The sequence below is a fragment of the Thunnus thynnus genome, chromosome 14, assembly GCF_963924715.1.
Source record: "Thunnus thynnus chromosome 14, fThuThy2.1, whole genome shotgun sequence".
Lineage (NCBI taxonomy): Eukaryota > Metazoa > Chordata > Actinopteri > Scombriformes > Scombridae > Thunnus > Thunnus thynnus.
The window spans coordinates 21,130,559-21,151,988 of NC_089530.1; the positions used below are offsets into that span (position 1 = coordinate 21,130,559).

The 21,430-nt window shown below is 38.4% G+C and overlaps 1 protein-coding gene across 1 annotated transcript in view; it reads left to right on the forward strand.

Moving 5' to 3' along the window:
* Window positions 1-21,430, forward strand: part of LOC137197239 (AT-rich interactive domain-containing protein 5B-like) — a 76,416-nt gene that overhangs the window by 13,957 nt on the left and 41,029 nt on the right. The window contains exon 4 of the mRNA XM_067610514.1: window positions 19,486-19,716. Within this exon, the coding sequence (XP_067466615.1) occupies window positions 19,486-19,716 (231 nt within the window). The remainder of the gene's footprint in view (window positions 1-19,485; window positions 19,717-21,430) is intronic.

Genomic DNA, 21,430 nt, shown 5'->3' on the forward strand with positions numbered 1-21,430 from the left:
TGATACAGTTTGTTGGCTTGCGCCGGGAGAAACAAAAAGCTGTAGAAAGACAATAATAAAACATGAAAAAAAAAAACTCACAAAGGATGGCTCCTGGTCACAAAATAGCTCAATAGGTTTTCTGTCTTGTCTTCCTTCAATTCATGGCTTCAGCGAGGAAGCCAGTGAGCAGATTGTGAGTTTGAGATGATGCAGAGGATTATACAAGGTCAGTGTTCCTGACTCCTGCCCTCACCTACAGTATCATCTGGAGCTGGTTCATCCTTCAGCCTTGTGAGGATCAGGGCCCACTGAGAAAACATTCAGACAGGAAAGAGTAACCATACACATGCAAAAAAATATACAGCAGACTGCAAAAGCATTCAACCCTCCCCTTGACTCTTTACGCTATTTTTGTAACTTAACACCTTTTGAGAAGGAAATAAATGAAATCATTAGATTATAAAAAGACTGGGTTTATTTATTTCTCTGACAAGTATTTGTGTAATATATTAGACGCTTCCTGCAGCACTGCATATTAAAGCTGTTGTAATTCTGCAGTTTGACCCCTCCCCCCCCCCAAATTTATACAGTGAATCACACTAAACTGAAGGTTGCATGATGGACTCAGTATCAGAAAACATGGGCGTTTTAATGGAATATTGATGGTAATGAAGGTTAGCTATTATTATTCAAGGATAGAAATGTTCATCATGCAGCTCTTCACTGTATAAAAAGAAAATGGCGTGCTTTGATTTATTTTTCCCATCCAGTATCTCCATCAATGTCTACTGTCGTCATTTGACATGATAGATTTGAATTTGCCGTGAGTTGTATGAAATAGAAATAATAGAAATAATGACATTATAGAATTGTTTCCCCTATAATTTATTATAACTGACCTTCACTACTACATATTTTAGGTTAAGTACATTACTGTACATTCATTTGGCAGGTGCTTTTGTCTAAAGGGACTTCCAGTTTTTTTTCGTACATGTACGTCATGAGTAATTTTGGGTGCAGTGTCTTGCTCAAGGACATTTTCATGTGTCAACAGGAGGAGCCGTGTCGGGGAGCAACCCTACGATAAATGGCCAACCTACTATCTGAGCTGCAAAATGTAGCTTTATAAGCCATGTCTCAATTCCAGTATGTAGTATATAGTTGTACGCTATTTTTGGAGTTAGTAAGAAACATACTTCTCTGTTTATACTAACAGGAAATGATATAATACCTGCGCTCTCAGACGCCAGACACACTGCCAGTTTAACCTCACAAAGAGGAAGCGAAATGTTTTTCAAAAGATTTCATAGTTGTTGTTTTTTTCTGAGGTGTTCTTGAAGTTGTTTAAACACCATCTGCAATTAGATTACATTTTTTTCCATCTGTGAGCAGCTACATTGTGGGAGAATAGTAAAAATCAAGTGTTTTTTAGTATGAATAGTGACTTTATACTCAAATCCTACTTAGAACGAATGAATGAATGAACAAAATAATTACATTTTTATTATTGTGTTGTACACATAGGCCCAAAAGACACCACAAATTCATACAAGTCAGGCTCAGAGTGCTGTGTGTACATTTCCAAACAACAGAGAAAGTCCAAAAACAGAGAAGTAACTTTCTCAAGCATTAGAATTAGTGTGTAGCATGAAATTGTGACACACCAATACATGACTTCATGTGATCACAGCTAGATGAAGACACAGTAGGCCAGTGAGGCATATGAGTGATATCACTACATTTCAAGATTCTTTACAGCCTCTCCCGCTCGGGGATGAAACCACTGTATTTCCCTCTGATGCAACATCTGATCTGTATGCCAGACTTGGCACATATACCCGAGTTGATATCCCGACAATATTTCAGTTGGAACATTTCAATTTGATGTAGAGGGTAGATTCTGTCCCCTTTCAGACACTGTTGGGAGCGTCACAGAATGTTTATGCGGGTAGGAACTGGTGATAAGGAAACAGACAGATGCTGTCCTCTCATGGTTGATTTGTCTCTGTGACAGTACAGAACAATATTAGGGACTTTGAGTCACTATCACACGCTAAAATGTTTTATGTTTCGACTGCAACGTGGGAAGGAGTGAGCGGTTTCTTGGAAAAGATAAAGAGAACGTGTCGTGGTGTTACAAGAGTAATGGTATGTTGTGACTCCGACAGAGAAAGAATGCCATGCTTTTTATATGAGACACACTGCACTGTACTCCTCCATTCAGAATATCTAGCAGATTGTATCATTTGCACTTGTTTGCTTTCCGCCCCTCAAACATATTTGCTTCCCCTTCTGCTTTTTTTTTTTCCGCAGAACTAATTCTAGAAACTGTGCAAAAATCCCTTCTGAAGTAATTTAATGGAGTGTTTGTATTGATTATGTGCCTCTCTCATCCCCCCCCCCCCTCCCCACTTTCTCTCCTTCTCTGGTCTGTTTTCTTTTTTTTTTTTTTTTTGGTGCTGGTGGTGGTGGTGTTAGGAGGGGGGTTATGGCAGTATCTTCTTCATTATGCTCAGACCTGTAGGAGAGAGAATCACAAGCTGTTTTTCCTCACTGATGTGCTCATATCATTAATTCCCTTCTGACTGTGGCCTGGCCGGAAGCCAGAGAATTCTAAATCTGTAAGCAGTAAATTGTGTGCCGGGGTGGAAAAATCTATTAGATGTTTGAGCATGCCTCGAATTTGAATGGGAGAAGGAGAGAGAAAGATAGACATAGAGAGAGAGAGAGAGAGAGAGACAGAGAGAGAGAGAGAGAGAGAGAGAGACCACCCAACACCCGAACCTTATCCTGTTATGGCTCGCATCATAATCAAATTCAGCTCCTTCTGATAGCTATATTCATTAATAATTTGTGTTATTTTATTTCGGGAATGTCACATAATGTGTTTTTTCGACTAGTGCGAGGGAGAGGGAGGGGGGGGGGGGGGCTGAAGGCTGGTGGATGGTTAAACAATGAGAATGGCCTCAGAGGAAATGAAGAGCTCCGTCTCTCCATTAGCGAGGTCTGAAACAACAGTTGTGTCTCTCTTCTCTCCATTAGTCAGGTCTGGAACAACAGAGACGCTATTGATGTGACCTCGGCCAGGCATCTTAAGTAGACAGAAAGAGAGTGAGGTTCTTTCATAATACACTTGTCTGCCTCTAACACAGATTTACTGATAGGTTTATTTAATATATATATAACATTTTTTTTATATTATTCACATTTTATGGAAAGCTTTAAGGTCAAATGGATCAAAGGGTTTTTATCTGAGATTGTGTGTTGATTTAGGAACATTTGCTTTCCTTTCTTAAACAAATTGCCTGCCTGTTCCAGTTACACTCTGACTCATTCTTAAGTGTTACCTAACCAGTCTTTCTGGGGAGATTTTCTATATTCGTCTTTGTCAAAATGACACTCATTTCAAGTATTACAGCAACATTAATATTTCATGGCAGAATTCCTTTTTGTACGTCTCTCCCTAATATGTTCCTTTCTGCCTGACGGTTTCACATTCTGCCCTCAGATAGATAGATATGGATGATTTTGTGCTGCTCAGTAGGCATTGGAGGCATCACAGATTGTACAATTAATAACTCTGCATATTTTATGAGCATGCCAGTCCATCTGCTTTATGAATGCATGTAAAACTGTCCTCTTCTGGAGGCCCTGTTGTGCGTATAAAACGGACTTGCAAGTCAAAGATAAACACGCAGGGGGGACAAAGTATTGTGAAAGGTTTACGAACAGTGGTGGAATGTACTTTCAAATCAGAGTTATTTGCACTTGACTATTTCCATTTTATGCTACTTTATACTTCTACTCCACTAGAGTTCAGAGGGAAATATTGTACTCTTTACTCCACTACATTTACGTGACAGTTTTAGTCTCTAGTTACACTGCAAATTAATATTTTACCTACAAAACATAGGATGAGTTTAAAAAATATGATTAAACTACCCATGTGTATATCAAATTGTTTAAATTAGCATCACTTCAACCAGCTACAACTGTGAAATGCTACTTATAAGTGAATTAGATAATAATTTTCACTAATTAGTGAATAATTAGATTTAATAGCATAATACACACAGGAGCCATTATGAGTACTGAGTAGGCTCATGAGTACTTTTGCTTTTGATACTTAAAGTACATTTTAATATATAATTCTTGACACTTTCAGTGCAGGACTTTTACTGGTAATAGATCATTTTTACATTGCAGTATTTCTACTTTTACTGAACTATTCATGATAAACACACATGAACAAGATTCAAATGAAATCCTTATCTTGGACAAGTGGGTCTACAGATGTGGAGATACGTTTCAAAAGTTGACCGGTCGCACGGGGATCTTCTGTTGCAATTATCTTTACAGTTTATTCTGATGTACAAACCAAAGCATGCATTGCATCAGTTTATTGGGAGTTTCAAATTTAATATGAGTATAAAAGAACCAGTTCTATCGCATCAATAACAGCAGACACTAAAACCTTGGCTGGCTGTTTTCAAGCTTTGTGGTTACATGATTTAATAAGACTGAACTGAGCACAATGATAATAATAACTTGACTTCTACAGTATGAGAGGGTGTGCGAACAAATGTACTCTCACATTAAATACCCATTTAATTCTACCTTAGCGTTGCAGTGTTGGAAAAACACTTTCAGTCAGACCTGTGCCAAGATAAAAATAGCTCCCGCCGCTGATTGCAGATCAGCTTCTCAACATCCACTTAATATCTGTCATAATCTGTAAGGCAGAACTGATGCAAGAGGGTCACTGAGCCAGGCTGCAGGATATATACTGTAGTACACAGTATGGATGATAGACTTCTAACCTTGTAGGAATAACATAGTGTTCATTTCACAGCACAGAGGTAATGCATTTTTCCTGCATTGAAAGGTATTGCAAAGGGGGCTGTGATAGATTCCAGACCTTTGGTGGAAGCAGCGTGTGTGTGTGTGTGTGTGTGTGTGTGTGTGTGTGTGTGTGTGTGCAGGCATACATACGTGTGTGCGTGCTAACTTCATGTTCACACATACTTGCTTGGATACATAACTGCTCTTAATGCTTTTATTAAGCCAAAGAAATACAAATGACGTAATCTGTATTTGTAAAATATCCTGGTGCAGATGGTGTAATATATTTTGGTTTCTTTGATATATTGACTGCCAGAGGAGTTGGAAGGAGCGCCTTGGCTGCAAACAATAGATCATTGATGCCTCTCTGTCCTCTTTCTCAATCTGTCAGTCCATTTCCTTGTTATGTACTGGCCTGAGGACCACTTGGCAAAATGAGAGGCATTCAGCCAGTCTTGTTTTTTCCTTGATTTTCCCTTCAGCCATAACTCAGGGAAAGCTGCTGTTTCATTTGACACATTAGAGGGTAATATCTAAAGTTAACAAAAGCCTAGTCACAGAATCACTTAGTGCAGTGTAGGTGTAACTTAAATTTATCTTGAAAGAGATAGTTATTGAAGGTGAGAATGAACAGCTGAGTAGATGGAGACTGCACACAGATACAGCCAAATAAACTAATATAGCAACTACAATAAACTGGCCTAATATTTCAGTATTCTGCTTTCATGAGGAGCAAATCAATTCCAATAGCATCTTTGATCATTTATAGCCTCTGTCTAATGACACACACATGTTGCCAGCCATCAATAAAACTTGCAATAGATGCCTTTGCCAAAAAAGTGCTATGAATCATGTTGTTTTCATTTCACGCCACTTATCACTGTATTATCCCACTGTATACAAAATACATAACAGTTCTTGAGTGGGTTTTATGAGATCAAATGTACAACAGACTAACCAAAATATAACAAAAAATTCCCCCACTGTCATGTGCAACTCATATTTCACTTGCTCGTTGTGAAAAACACAGCCACATTACAGAGGGATAAAAAGCGCTTTTTTTGGCATCAGTGACCAGTGAACATAAACTTGTTATCGCAGCAAGTAGATATTCTCCACTGAAGTTCTTATCATTTCTGTGCAATGAGAGACAAGCAGCTACAAACGCTGTATGTGCTGCATTACAGCGATTATAGCTCTGTTGGTAAGCAGAGGTTTGCCACATCAGAGGTCGTGAGCTGTAATCTGGAATGAATGAGTTTAAAGCCAAGCTGGTCGCAGTTTATCAGAAATTACCTGCTTGTTTAGCCAGATACTGCGTCTGTCACATGAATAACACAGCAAGTCTTATGAAAGCAGTATGTGCAGGACCGAGCTGGAGAACTTCAAAAGCAGATCATTAGGGGCTTGTGGAGAGAAAACAATTGTTAGTAGTTGTTTTATTCCTTTTTTGTGGTGCTGTTAGAATGTGTAATCACAACTAATTGCACAGCAAAGTATGCACGGGAAAATCCCACAGTTTGCATTTCTGGGATTTGCTTTTGTATCTTAAATATGCTTTATATCCATGACAGCACGTAAACAAGAAATCTGAACAGATGGCACTGGTTTTTAATGACATATTGCTATCTATAAAGTCTCCCTCTAAGCCACAGACTAAAACGTCTCCCCTTGGGAAGCGCACCGCTCTAGTTGTTATCATCCGCTGCTAATGTTACTCTTTTCTTTGCCACATTGTCAAGTCCTCCAGCTAAATAAATGCAATGTAAATTGAGTATTGTGCTGGATGTAATTATTGAAAAGGGTTCCAGTTGGCTTAACTCTACAGGCTGTTTATTTAAAGCCTTCCTCCTCCGTACAGATCTGATGATAGAGGGAGAGAGTGAGAGAGAAAGAGAGGTTCTTATATAATGACAGGAATTCACAATGGAGCCTTGCTGAATGACAACCCCCCAAACATCTCCAACAAACACCCCCCCCCCCCCCCCCTCCCCACCCTGCTCTTTCTCATTACAGTTTTACCATTGGGAAACATGCCTGTCCCAAATAGCCTCTAGTATTATTCTTTTCTCCCTCCTGCTCTTTTTTTTTCTTCATTCTTTTACCAAAAACATATTAAATCATGTTTCCTTTTACACAGTATACGCCCTGAGAAATAAGTCTGAGTTGATAATGAGGGGCACTTCTTTGAGGAAATACACACAGCAACTTTGATCTAGAATGGCATGTAATTCCTTGCCTGACCCAATTCCCAATCTCCCGATAAGATGGGGTTTTTTTTTCTCTCCCTCTGTTGCTCTAACCTTCCCGCGGAACCCACTCAAATGGGAACTTGCTGTCCCATTAAAGATACATTTAAAGCCAAACATGTCATCCATTTCATTCAGCAGAAGGAGGATATGTTAAGGTTGAAAACGTTGTCTGCTGCAGGCTGAGCCGAGGAGACTCTCTGTGTATCCCTCTCTTTTCGCTCTCTGTCGGTGACAACCTCTGAGATCTCTGATCACAGCTGCTCAATTGAGTTTGTGTCGGACAGAGCTGCGTGACAAATGAGAGTGGCCGTCATAGCAGATAGAGTATCATCACCTGGGTGTAAAAGCTTTTAGGCTCGTTTAAGGAGAGGGAAAGATACATGGAGAGGGAGTCTCTCCTACTCTCTGTTCACTTGTTTGTTTAGTCACAAAAGGCAGCTGAAATTCTGCTACCAAAGATAGTTGATTAAATTTACTCCCTGTGGTATTTGCACATTTTGTGTTCTTGCACAGCAGCTTGTTTTTACTCTCAGAATTGACTGCGCCATAAGTGGATTGACCCCCAAAAACCCAGCAGTTGTCTTTCATTAGAAAGGATGCAACCGGGGACCAGACGGCAAGCAGTGTTTAGGGCCAATCCATCACTACACAAAAGGGGATCAACACGGGCACAAACTTCTCATCTTTTCCAACAACACGGCCTATAACCTCGTAGTAATCACAGTTTCAACTTTCCTTCCTCATGACTGATAATTCTGAGGAGCCGTAGCTACGTATAATTTCATCTTGGGCATGAAAGGGGCCCTTAGGAGCTTTCTGATAGCTCATTTGTTATGAGGCCCCCATTGTTTTTTGATAGTCAAAAGAACCAATTTGGGTTTTTGACAAGGAGCCCCTCTGAATAATTCCTTCATGTATTACAGGACCTATTAAATGCAAACTTTTCAATCTGGCAATCAATAAGGCAGGCAGCTTTCCCTGGCCCCGCGCCAGACACATTAGGGCTGCGAGCGATGGTTGCTAGGGAGCTGAGCCTGCTCAGGGGAAAGAATGTTTAATGTAATAGAATCACATAAATCAACTAGAGGAAAGTGCTTGTTGTTTCTTCTCTTCTCTTCTCTTCTCTTCTCTTCTCTTCTCTTCTCTTCTCTTCTCTTCTCTTCTCTCTTTAACTGAAAACATTTAATATGGGTGTGTGTTTTTGAAAATGTGGTATGGCCATTTTTTTTTTTTTTTTTCTCCTCTGTCAACCGCAAGAACATCTGGGATGGAATTAAGCTGAGGGAAGTTGAAATTTCTCCGTGTTTATATGTGTATGTGTGTGTGTATGTGTATATGTGTGTGTGTGTGTGTGTACAGTTCGTGTGAGTGTGTAAGTGTGCGTGTGTGTGCGCGCGCTTGTTTTTGTATGCATAGCTGTGTGTCCTCAATCCTTGTGCTGCACACTTGAATAAATTGAGGTGAAAATTATATAAATGTTTCTTTTTTTTTCTTTGTCACAGGCCACTGCCCCACCCTGCTGAAATGAATGAGCCACTTTAGTGCTTTACTATAATTAAGAACAGGAGCCAGCATGCATGGAGGGCTCTCTTTCTCTCTCTTTCTATGTATTACTCTCTGACACACACACACTGTGTGTTGCTCTCTCTCTCTCTCTGCCCTCTGTACAGTTTCAATAGAACATTTCCTCTGGGTGTTAGTGCCCTTTTGTGAGAATATGATTCTCTTAGAAGAATTAGCACGTAGACATGGCCTATGAATGTAAAAGCTTGATATCTCTTAAGGTCATACTCCACTCCATACTCTTTTCAGCTTCAAATACAAAAGTTTGTCCTTCGTGGAGCACGGCACATGTGATCAGCTTGAATTTGCAATGAGTCTAATTGATTCACCACATATTTGTACCACAATAAAGCAAAATACGCTGCTTCTGTGTCAGTTTTCAAGGTCCGTGCAATGGTCAGCCTGATAAACATGCCTCCGGTTTGTTTGTTGGTTTGAAATTCTATTTCAGTTTACTTGCTTCTGGGTTTGCCACTTAAACAGTTACAGTACTTATCAATAAACAAAACAGCAAACTCAACACAGACATGTTTGACAGAGTTGTGTGTTAAAACTTGGTGAGTTTACAAAAGGAGAGCCAAGAAGTGGATTACGATGCCAAGAATTTTCTATGGACACTTTGATACTTTCTGTCCGCCCTGAGAACTTATCATTGGAATTTACTGTGAGCGTCATGAGTTACAATAGTGGTAAATTGTTATTATTTTACAAAATAAAGTTGTTTAAATGAATGATTTCAAGTAGGGCTGCAACTAATGATTATTTTCATCATTGATTTATCTGTTTTTTATTTTCTTGATTAATCAATCTGTTGTTTGGTCTATAAAATGTCAGAAAATTATGTATTTCCCAAAGCCCAACCTCTACTGTTTTGTTTTGTCCCAAACAACAGTCCACAACCTAAAGATATTCAGTTTATTGTCATAAAAGACTAAAGAAAAGCTCTAATTTCAAGCAAACTGCAATCAAAAAGTTCAATAACTCATTTTGTTAGTTTTGTTCAAATAGATTTTTTCAGCAGCTTGGGAGCAGCGGAACAATTTGCAAACACATTGACATATTTTCACTAGATGATGTTGATATGATGAACGTGTTAGTGAATGTGTGCCTATTTACACATCCTTTTAGCTCTATTTAGATCTCCACCAGCTCCTGACAGAAATATCTGACTCTTTAACTGCTAAATGTTCGACTATGTTCACCAGCTAGTCGCTAACTTGTCTGCCAGATGGTTCTGGGCTGGTAGTGTACAGTGGGTTCATCAGAGATTTTGCAGGCTGTGAAACCAAGACAAGGAGCTGAAAGACGCTAAACCCCCTGCTGAGTTGAACTGAAGAGTCTGGTGATGATTCTCGATAGTTTCATCACAATAAGTGATGTCTTTCACATTACACGTTGTCATTAATCCTTAACTAATATGATTGACATTGATTAGTGCAGTTTTAACCCACAGGAAGCCCCCGTTAATACTCAAAAGATATATTTTTATTGGAGTGTCCCTTTAAAGGGCTGAATATGTGTTGTGTATATCGTGTGTGTTTATGTGTGAGGGCACAGCTTGCAGCTGATGTCATGAGCAGGGGAAAGGCGAGTCAGTGTCTGTGACTGATGTGATGTTGATGATGGACGGCCACTGAGTCATTTGCAAACACAGCATGTTACTCTATCCAGCTCCTTTAAATACATTTTTAAAAAATTATTCCACTTATACCCTTTGAACAAAATGAGCTGAATGTGACACACTGCAAGATCGGTTTGCTTTGTTTTACTCCAATATAGTGATTTATTGATGCTGCAATCCTCTGCATGATTAATATGATTTTGTTTACAGCACAGAGTAGCTTGCAGTTAACGAAATGTTCTAGCACATTTTGTTTTATCCAAGATAGTGTAGTCATTCACAGATTGGACAAGCTATGAATCATTCAGATTTAATGAATTTATTTCTTTGTTTTATGTAATTTTCTCTTTATAGGAAACACAAGGTTGTCTCTAGTGAAAATGTGACCCCCCACGCATCATTTCCATTTGGTGTCATTGACAGATGCTGTTCCCTCTTTATTTGGTCAGGTTTCAATAACATGAAACCAATAGCCAGATCGGGCGCCTGCTGTTGCTTATATGGCCCCCTCTCAGTGTCATGTCCCCTCATTGAGAAGTGAGAGAGAGAGAGAGGAGGCGGATGAATCAGAGATGTGTTATATATTGTGAGAAGAGGCTAAATGGAAACAAGGCAACCTCAGAGATCAATACAGTGCACGGAGAAGAGAGACTGGAGGATGGAGTGAGAATACCAAACAAGAACCTTCTCCTCTCTCCCTCTTTTCTTATTTTCTCACACTCTTTTCTTCACCCATGTCAAACTTACTGCCTATTTTTAAAGATTTTGGACTTGATTTGGTGTTACCACTTGTGCTAAAAAAAAAACATCAAATATGAAAGTGACATTGGCTCTGGGTTACATGCCTCACCATTTTCTCGCCAACCCCACAAAAGCAGCGGGGGGATCCAGTAAATTCCTTGGCCGAGCAGATAATGTGGAAATGTTGACAACAGCAAATTTGAGCCGAGTGAGTGATTTAAGGACTACAGCGGGTGACAGAGAGCATGAGAGTAATGGTTTTCAGCTTTTTCCTACTCGTCTGTGACAGAGAAATGAGCTTCACTTACCTGAAAGATCTTGTCACAGCTTGTGGGCAGTGTGAATATTTTTAAGCTTGGTTAAATGTAAATGACACAGTTTACATGAGTCAGATTTGGTTTTTAATTAGCCAGCGTAGATCTGCTTTTAACTGTCAGCAGCTCTCAAATTACGGCTAGTTTTATTCCCAACTCGCAAAGCCGCTACAGAAATTCTCTTCAATAAAAGCAGATATGCAGCAGTAGATCATCCTTTTTATTTTTCTGGTTTGAAATTCAATCATATCAATCTAACATTGCAACAGCAATTCACCCAGTGGAGCAGCTGCTTGAACTGCAACTAATGAGTTTCATGTCTTATGCGTCATTTCTGAGATTTTGATCTCATATTTTTGATCTCTATGACTAGTAATTTATCATGCTTGTTATGGAAGAGAAACAGAAATGTTTCCCGTAGTGTAATTACACTAAATATTCTCTTCTTTTTTTTTTCTCGGTATAATATAGTGTCAGAGCTTGTTCTCATCTTATTCATTTCCACTCCTGTTTCTCTCATATACAGTATGTGGCCGCATTACAGTACGGTCTCTTTTTACTAAGCGTTTTTCCTCAAAGGAAGAACTGGCTTACTGGAATTTTTCCCCCGCCAATATCAGATCCATCATATGTTGTTAAATATAATTTTGTGATATTTATAAATCAAATACATGCACATATATTACAGCATGTTGCTTTTACTATGTTGGAATAGATTTAGATCTGTATTTATACTGCGCAGAGTGTCTCATGACAGCTACTGTAGCTAATGACTTTACCAGTCTGCTGTGGACTGCAGTAGTGTCACTTACAGTGTAATGTGATACAGTAGTGCTGTGTTTCCCATTTAATGTGTTTTTAAAGAAATAGTTTGACGTGTTGGGAAATGCACGTTGCTTTCTTATTGAGAGTTAGATTATGTAAAATGATTACTACTCTCATGTGAAAGTACAAGGCTGGAGCCAAGAGGAGATATAGCTTAGCTTAGCATAAAGACTGGATGCAGGGGGGAAACAGCTAGCTTAGCGCTCTTCAAAAGTTTAAAAATCCAGAGCTGTTTCTTAACAAACAGAAGTTTATCCATCCTTTCAGCACATTTGTGGTTGCCTGGTAACCTCACAGTGATGACTCTGGGAAGTCAGATGTTGTTTGCCAAAAAATTGACACAGCACACGCTGTTTGTGTGCAGAATAAACAAACACACCTTGTTAATTAGTGTGTTATAGAGGTGCTGTTAGGTGTATTTTGGACAGAGCCAGATTAATTTTCAGTCTTTAAGCTAAACTCATCACTTCCTAGCTCAGTAGTGGTTTAGATCTTCTCACATAACTCTTGGCAAGAAAGCAATTTCTTTAAAGGACATAACTTTAGTTTTGTGTGTTTTGGCCCATTAACTACAAATCTATATCTATAACAATTGTTTACTAAGCGTCCCACACCAGCAAATATTTAGATTGAATCTCTTTCCAGGCAACCATTGGTTTTGTTTCATGTCAGTAATGCATAAAAATCAACCAACAGGAACTTAATGTTTGTGTTATATTGGTTTGTGATCATTTTAAATCTCTTGCGCTAATGTATTCAAGAGAAATCTAACATCTTAGTTCAGAGAGGTGCCTGCTATAGAAGCCAAGCACTCATGAGCGATGTTGGGTGGAAATCAAATCCAGATAACAGACAGGAAGCAGACACAGATGTCGTGAAAATGATAATATGAATTTCATCATGTTCTGTATTAAGAAGTTACTATTTGGCAGACTGCTCTCAAATTTCCTTGTTTCCATGAATTCACCATCAAAGAAGAAATGTCATTTATTCTCTGTGATGGATTATCTTCTGTATTGTTAGCAAGTTTAAAAGTCTTTGCAAGTTGATTTTCATACGGTTGTGAATAGAAACCAATGGCTGCTGCAATGGAAGCTCAGAAATCAGTCCAGTCAAAAGCAGCAGGAAGTTTAAGGAGGAAATAGTGAACCTCAGAGAGAGAAGCTTCTGACTCTTTTCTGCTGTGTTTTATTTCACATGTTCAAATCAATAAGTATAAAACAAAAGCTCTGTGCTGTAACTACTCATTTTGTTCTCTGTTTGTGCTTTGCCCTCCTTCCCAGCATGTACATTTTTTTTATTAAAAGAGGTGCTGGAGGAATAATATTGCTGCACTTGAGCGTCAGATGTTTGTATGATTTTGCCTTAAGAAAATCAACAGATGTGCGCAGTTGTCTTTGAGTTCAGTTTCCTTTCATTTTTGTATGTCTTGTCCCTTGGGTCGTGATTCATAACAAAGCACCATCCCTCAAAGTCACACCAGTCACATATTGTATTGATTCACTGTACTGATTTGCTCAAAACAATACCTGAAACACTAAAAATGTTTCTATGAATAAAGAAAGAGACAGAAACAGCATCATTAAGAGATTGCTAGCATCTGATTATTTTATATAATTGTCTTCCTGACATCAGGGGGTGGTTAAACATAAATTTTAATCAATGGTCCTGACCCCGTTGCACAAGCAGTTCTGTAATTTCTGGACTCTCGCTCCAGTCATGCAAAGTCTGTCTGAAAATGTAAAAATTTTATTCCTGTTTGCATTTCAATTTGCATATTGCAAAACTGGTTCAGTCATGCTTCTTTAATCCCGGGGAATATTAGGAAGATCAGATCCATCCTGTCATGTCAAGACACAGAGAAGCTCATTCATGCCTTTGTCACATCCCAGTTAGATTATTGTAATGCACTTTTTACTTGAGTAGCTCAGTCATTCTTGAAGTGTCTACAGCTCAAACAAAGTTCTGCCGCCAGACTCCTAAATAAGACTAGACATTATGCTAATATCACTCCCACTTGTGTTTATTTCATTTTCTAGCAGTAGTGCACTTTAGAATAGATTTTTCAATTACTTAAATCGCTGAAAAAGCCTGACATTGTGGAGCCTCAACATATATTGCTGTATTTCTACCACATTTTCATTTATAAAACTAGCTACTACTACTACAACAGTAAAAACAAGCATTGACAAAACTGATCCAAGGTCTTTTCACAGTCTGTCTGACTAAGCTCAAATCAAAAGGAGAACAAGCATTTCTATTTATGGCTCCCCAAACTATAGATAGTTTTTAGTGTCTCTTTGTTGCACAAGTTTACTATACAGCATAATGTCAGAACTGATGAATCTGTCAGTTTAGTACTGTATTGCTCTGATTATTTTATTTTACTGTATCTATTTGTGTTTTATCCTTTTTGCCCAGCTCTTTTTAAACTGTTGTTTTGAGAGTATAAGACAATACAAGTGCAATACCAATTAAAGTGGCCCTCCGGCAAAGTTGAGGGACTTGCAAGATACAGATTTTTAAAAAAGAACGGACAAAATCAAAGCAGCAGAATCCCAAATATCCTGACATAGTATGAGTCAAGCTCCAAAAACACCGGAACCTACAATTCCCATAATGCAACTTGATGTAGTGTCTTAAATTAGATCTCTCTTGTTTCATAAATTCCCATGACTTTCATTCACTCCACCCCCCCCCCCCCCCCCCCCCCCCACTTTGTAACACAGACATCTTATTATAAATTGGTAGCGTAATTGCAAGCCCATGGAAAGACCCTGATGACATCACTATGACATCATCAAGGTTATTATTTCACTCTTTATAAAGCTCCTCCTGAGTCACAGAAGACATTAAACAACTCTTTTCACAGGCTGACAGTAAACTGAAGTTGCTGTGTAAAATTAATGGAAGGCCCCTTTAAGTGTAATACAAAGTACAAAGTATCTAATATATTGCACTTAACATAGTACTTATCTGCTAATATACTATATCAGTGTATATTCTACTCTATTACAGTTTACTGAGTGCTGCACTGACTGACTGGTTATAACGGCAGCTGCTCTGTACAGCAGTTATGACCCTGACACCATTGTAGTTTATGAGGTCAGGAGCTTTACAGCGTGTTCAGAAAAGAATCCGCCGCACCGCAGCTGTTTTATCAACACGCTATAACACCACCAGTAGAGGAGAGACAGAAAGAGAAAATAGAAAAGAGATCTAGAGAAAGAAAGAGACATAGAGACAGAGAGAGAGAGAGAAAGACAGAGAAACAAATTGCATAATGTTCTCAGAGTGTCTTCCAGCTCTCCAGTGATGCAGCCACAGCCCCAACCAATTAGGATTCTTACTCAAAGATATGGACATCCTTTTTTTTTTTTCGGAAAGGTCGTGCTGTAAGAACAAAAGGAATTTTTGAAGTGTATATACACTCAATGTACATTACACACACGCACACACCGACATGCGTGCTTTACAATTCCTTTGTACAGTTATTAATGCCCTGCGGCTCTCTCTCCAAATTGAATCTAATCAAGTGAAATGCTGTGAGGGTCCTCGGGAGAAAGAGCTGGTCTGACGGTGACCGCTTACAATAAAACCCCTGACATTTGGAAACAAAGCCTCCGCTACCTCTGAGCTGTAATTGCATACGACAACTGCCGCAATCTTTGATGAATGTGCGTGTCTACAGTGTGATATGTATGCAAGAATATGTGTGTTAATACGTCTGTGGGCTTTGTGGTACCTACTTCTTTATAGGCTGTCTGTGTGTGTGTGTGTGTGTGTGTGTGTGTGTGTGTGTGTGTGTTTGGGTCCTGGTTGAATGGTTTTAATAATTTCTTTTGAAGTGGTAGTCATATTGGAGTTCAGTGGAACTAATTACGCTGATTGTCAAGAATGCAGCTGCTGTAAATATGTTATGAATCGTGTCCTTCCTGTCCTGTTTCTGCTGCACATTTCAGTGATGTTAATCAGCCTCCAGCTTGATAAAATGACACCAAAAGGAAGAAACGTGTCTTTTGAATAGACCTGTTAAACCTGCATGTTTTTTTCTTTAGACAGACAAGGTGAAAGCTCACTAGTTAGCCATCCCTGAAATATTAACTTACCAGTAGAAATTCCCATGAATGTCACGTCCAAGGGCTTTGTAAAAGCAGACAGGACAGTGAATAATTCATATTCATGTTTCAAAGTGCGTGGCTCTGCTTCATCGAGTGTTGAACCGTTTAGTCGGCTTTGTAAGCTAGAAAAATATTAGCACTCTACTGTCAAACAACAATCTGTAAGGGCGAGTAAGTCTACAAAAATGTGACATTGACTGCAGCTTTCAAGAACAATGTGCCTGCATCTGTCTGCATATTATGATTTGGCCAATTTCATTTCATTGTGTGGTATTGTAGTGTGTTTTATTACTTCTGCTGAGGTTAACTGTCATTTTTCTATGTCATTATATCATCATTATAGTATTGGATTAGAGAAATATTATGATCAGATTGTTATGTATAGTAATACCCATGGGAGATTTTGACCAGACACCATATTTGATCATATTTGAGTATATACATCATTTTGTCATGTAAAGTCACCTCAAACCACTTATCAGTGAGTCATGATGTAGTTTAATCAAAAATGGTCTCAGTGGTTTCAACCCCTCAAATGTGAATATTTCCTGGATTTTTTGCTTTAATATGATATTAAACTGAACACTTTCACATTTTTGATTGTTGTTCAGATAAAAGGAATGTGAAAATGTCACCTTGAGCTTCATTTTTTTCACAATTTTCTGACATTTTGTGGACCGTTTCATAGATTTTATGGATCAATTTATCAAGGAAATAAGTGACAGATTAATCAGTAATGAAAATAATCAGGAGTTATACAGGTATTATGTGAAATACACTCACCAAGCACTTTATTAGGAACACCTGCGCAATCTATTGCAATCCATTACAACAGCTCTGCCATTAATTCTGTTTTTACGAAGCTTATACCTTTTCAGTTTTTGTTGACATTGTCAGAAAGGCGATAATTCTACTTTATGTTTATTACTGAAGTCATAATGAGTGGTGGTGGTGTACTGGAGTGCATTATATTGAATGGTGTTCCTAATATTTTGCCCCCTTCGTGTGTGTTAATAAGGGTGGACCAAATATTAGGAACACTTTTCAATATAATGCAATGTTTGGAGAGTGTATGTCATCGTGTATGACGTTGTCTCAAGTCTATTTATGTTATATAATGCCAATACTTATGCATATACAGGTAATTTGAAGTGTAGTGAGTAAGATTTAGTTCTGTTTGATGGTGACAGCATTAATGCGCTGAACGTGCAGCTCTTGCACAGCATCTGAAACGTCTCTCCTACTCCTTCAAATTGGCTCATTAAAGTATTTCTTTCTGAAGTGCCTTATTTAACTAGTTGTATCTGAATTGAAAATGTATTATTGAGCATGTAATTAGTCGTAGATTATTATATTTGCGTTATGTGGGTGGCAGGAGATGCATTCTATTATAATGAAGCAGGACTGCATAAGAAACTCATTTATTTTAATCACCATCAGTAATCCGTAGCCATTGCCAACTTTCTATTTTTTGTATAATATCAAAATATAAAGAAGAGTTATTGCATAGAAACAAAATAAATATGTCTGTGCGTGTTAGAGGCAGTGTTGTGCTGAGGGGAATTGCCGTGCAGAGGCAACATGAGTCTTATCGTGTCAAGTCCTGTACACGTAGCTGGTAGGTTTAATGAGTTTACAACGAACTAAACATATTTGAATTCTGTTATCTAATTTGTAATATCATTATATTTCTTAAATGTACCTGTAGTGATTCATTATCTTTCTCTGTCACTAACATTATAGTTATCTGACTTTATCTGACTAATTTACCATGTCATATAATAATATACTTTCTGTTGCACCTAGTCAACCTGAATTTATCTCTTTATTTTTATAACATATCAGTATAACAGTAACAGATTGATTTGTCTGTCAGCATATCGTCCAGGTTTTTTACTGCAGTTTATTTTATTAGCTCAGTCTGTACTTCCTGTCCAGAGGTTTTCCAAATAACGGAAGAGTTTTCTTTGCCAGTTAGCCGTCACAGGTGATAAGGTGATATCAGTCAAACTTACACACTGTCACTGGAATATTTATTACATACACACATCAGAAACCACACACCCAATATGACTGTAAAGTCTGACTGTAACAGGTTTCTTTGCCTTGTGGGCGAAACAATGAGTTGTGTTATCATCCTGTCCCAGATTACCAGTGTCAAACAAAAGGTCATGGACTCAGTTTGTATTAAAGTGTACATTTGTTTTTCTCATAAATCTTATATTTGATTCGTCCAGCAAGTATGAATGGATTCATACATTTAGATGGTTAACAAGGTCAGCGGTAAGGAAGAAATCCCTCTTAGCCAGGCCTTAATGCATGAAAAACATCCATTCACACTTATCTTGTCTAAATTGCTCCAAGAAATCCCCACTTCAAACTTCAAGCTTGTTAAAAATTACACTTGTCAATCAAACTAGCGAGCATCTGGAGTTGTTCTTGACATTCCTCTTGTCACCAGAGATGCATGTCACGCATTTCAAACATGCAGCTCAACGTCTTTACTTATTTGTACAGTAGACATGAGAGGGCGTTTTTTAAGTTTGTCAAAATGTGCTATTGGTAGAAGGTAAGGGTGTGAAACAGCCAAGTGATGTGATACATTTCTTAAAACACCAATGAGAGAGATCATTTTGATGGGAAAGGTTAATATTTATTATGTGGGAGAGAGAGAAATGTTTAAAAATCCAAGTTAATGGTCGGATACATTCTGCTGGACATTTATATAAACATATAGCAAAGACAAATTGCTTCTTTGTTTTTTAATTAAATAAAACAACATGAAAATGAAAAGCATTGTTTAATGACAAATTTACCTTTCAATAATTTATCTGGTACCCATCAAATGTTACAGTAGGACAAACTTAATGTCTAAGATCACTGACATTACAGGCAACCTTGAAATTTAAGGCCGATAGTGGGGAGTAAAAAGATCATATTCACAGCACATTGGCAGCAGATGTGCCAAAGTATTATAGTAGCCAAAGAATGATCTATGAGACAGAAAAAAGTAATAAAACTCAAAGAGAAATGCAAGCATGAATGTGTCCTGTAAAACTAAGCGCTGCCATTCTCTACAAATCTTACAGGAGCTCTTAAAAAACAAAACGTTCCCAACTTCCCTACAAAGCTCTGTCTACTGAGGTTCTGTTTTGGATGTGTTTAAACTATATAATCTATGTGAGCTTTCTAACTGTGTGTCTGTATTTTGTGTGTTTTTTCAGGCCAGGAGGAGGACGGAAGGAAGGTTTTGGTTCTCAGTTACCCCCAGTATTGCCGCTACCGTTCGGTTTTGGCGCGGCTCAGAGAGCAGCCGTCCTCTCTGTTCATAGACCACACAGTGCTGGCGCTGGGCGGCATCGCTGCGTTGGGAGGGAGCACGAGGATCCTGTACTGCCGGGACACCTTTGAACACCCAGCTCTGCTGCAGAACGAGAGCATCTGTGACGAGTTTGGTGAGTGTGGCAGCTGGAGATTTGATTGTAGCCTTTAGATAAGTTATCATATTAGCTCATCTTAAACACCAACACTCATTATAATGGCAGTTTGTGGCTTTTGGAGTGTTGCATATTGCCCCGTGAAACATCAAACTCCTCATGCCCCGAGCTCTGGACGAAAGCATGCACTTAAAACTCATTCGCATTGCACGGTTCATCTCAAACTTTCAATTATGTCATTTTGGTTACCCTGACCATTTGTTCAAGTCTGCTTTTAGTGGAAAATGGACAGTGTTTGTACTTTTTGGGCCAAGCATTAAGTATTCCATTGTGTCCATTGTGTGAAAACTGAGTAGCGTACTTCAAACCATTTAAAATTTTAATTTGTGTAAAGGCTGCCTATCGTAATGAAAACCATTAAAAGGGCAAACAAAATGGGAGCTACTGTTTTATTATGGCTCCAAAGCCACCATAGTCACCATGCTGTGAAAACCATGTAACGCCAAAACATTAACAACTAAGTATGAGAATTTTCTCAACCCATAAAGGAACATTTAATCCTTAATCCACTTAAAAAAAAAAAAAAAAAATCAAAACAACCAGTTTGGAGATACATGGTTTTCACTGGACAACGACAAAAAACTCAGGAGGGTTTTATAATACGAATATAGAAAAGAGGATTAGTATATTTGTGGTTTATTAATGGTAATTGTTATTTTGGATTTGTGTGGACTTTGTTTCTGTTAAAACTCTTCTCGTCTGTCTTTTTTAACCTTTCATCGCCCAAAAGAATTAAATCCATCTAAACAGAACAGACTTCAGATCAATGCTGTTTTAGTTTAACTAATTAAGACTAAAATAGGGAATTCACTTCTTAACAAGTAGCCATGATTTCGAGTAAAGCTCCATCATGCTTTCAATATGTTTTTCATTAAGTCTCGGTTCATTTGGCCCCAGAGGGTTCTCTCTGTTTACGTACACAAGTGACCGCCATTCAGACACCGTCACCAGTCACACCTATGAAAAGCATTCTGTGGTTCAAGTGAGGAATTCTGAATTGCTGGAACATGTCTGTTTGCCATTCACCGTGCTTTCCCCGCTGCTCATGAATCCACACATTTTATTAACCCCGAGCTGTGCTGAAACAAAGGAATAATGTGATTCATCTCGCTTTATATTTCCTCTGTTCGGTAGCACAGTGGAGCATCAATTTGACATTCACAGTAACGGCTCCTCCGGTCAAAAGTCATTGTTTTTCTTTTCCTGTAAATTTGGCAGTAGGTAATTGCATTTTAAGAGAGCGGCAGAGGTGAGACCAGAAGGGAAAACGGTTTTAGGCATAGGAAAATAAGTTATGAATAGTAACGCTAACATCCTGTGGCTGCTGTTGCTCATTCACTTGGCTCAATAATACCATTCCTCTGTGAGCCACATTTAAGCTAAAGGTTTATTTTCAGAGCCTAAGGGAGTTCTACTTTTTTGACTAAGGCAACCAGATTTCTAATGTTATTCACATGAAGGTTTACTACGTTCGAAACAGGCTTTTATTTCTGCTTGGAATTGCTGCTAGGAGACTTGTTTGTGATTTGTTTCAAAACAGCAGAGCTAAGTAATTTCCATCACTCTGCCAAGTGAATTACAGCCTCAAGGGCGTCTTACTTACAAGCAGAAACACACACATGAATGTTTGCACATATGCACTCAGAAACATACACAGCTGCTGAGTAAAGTT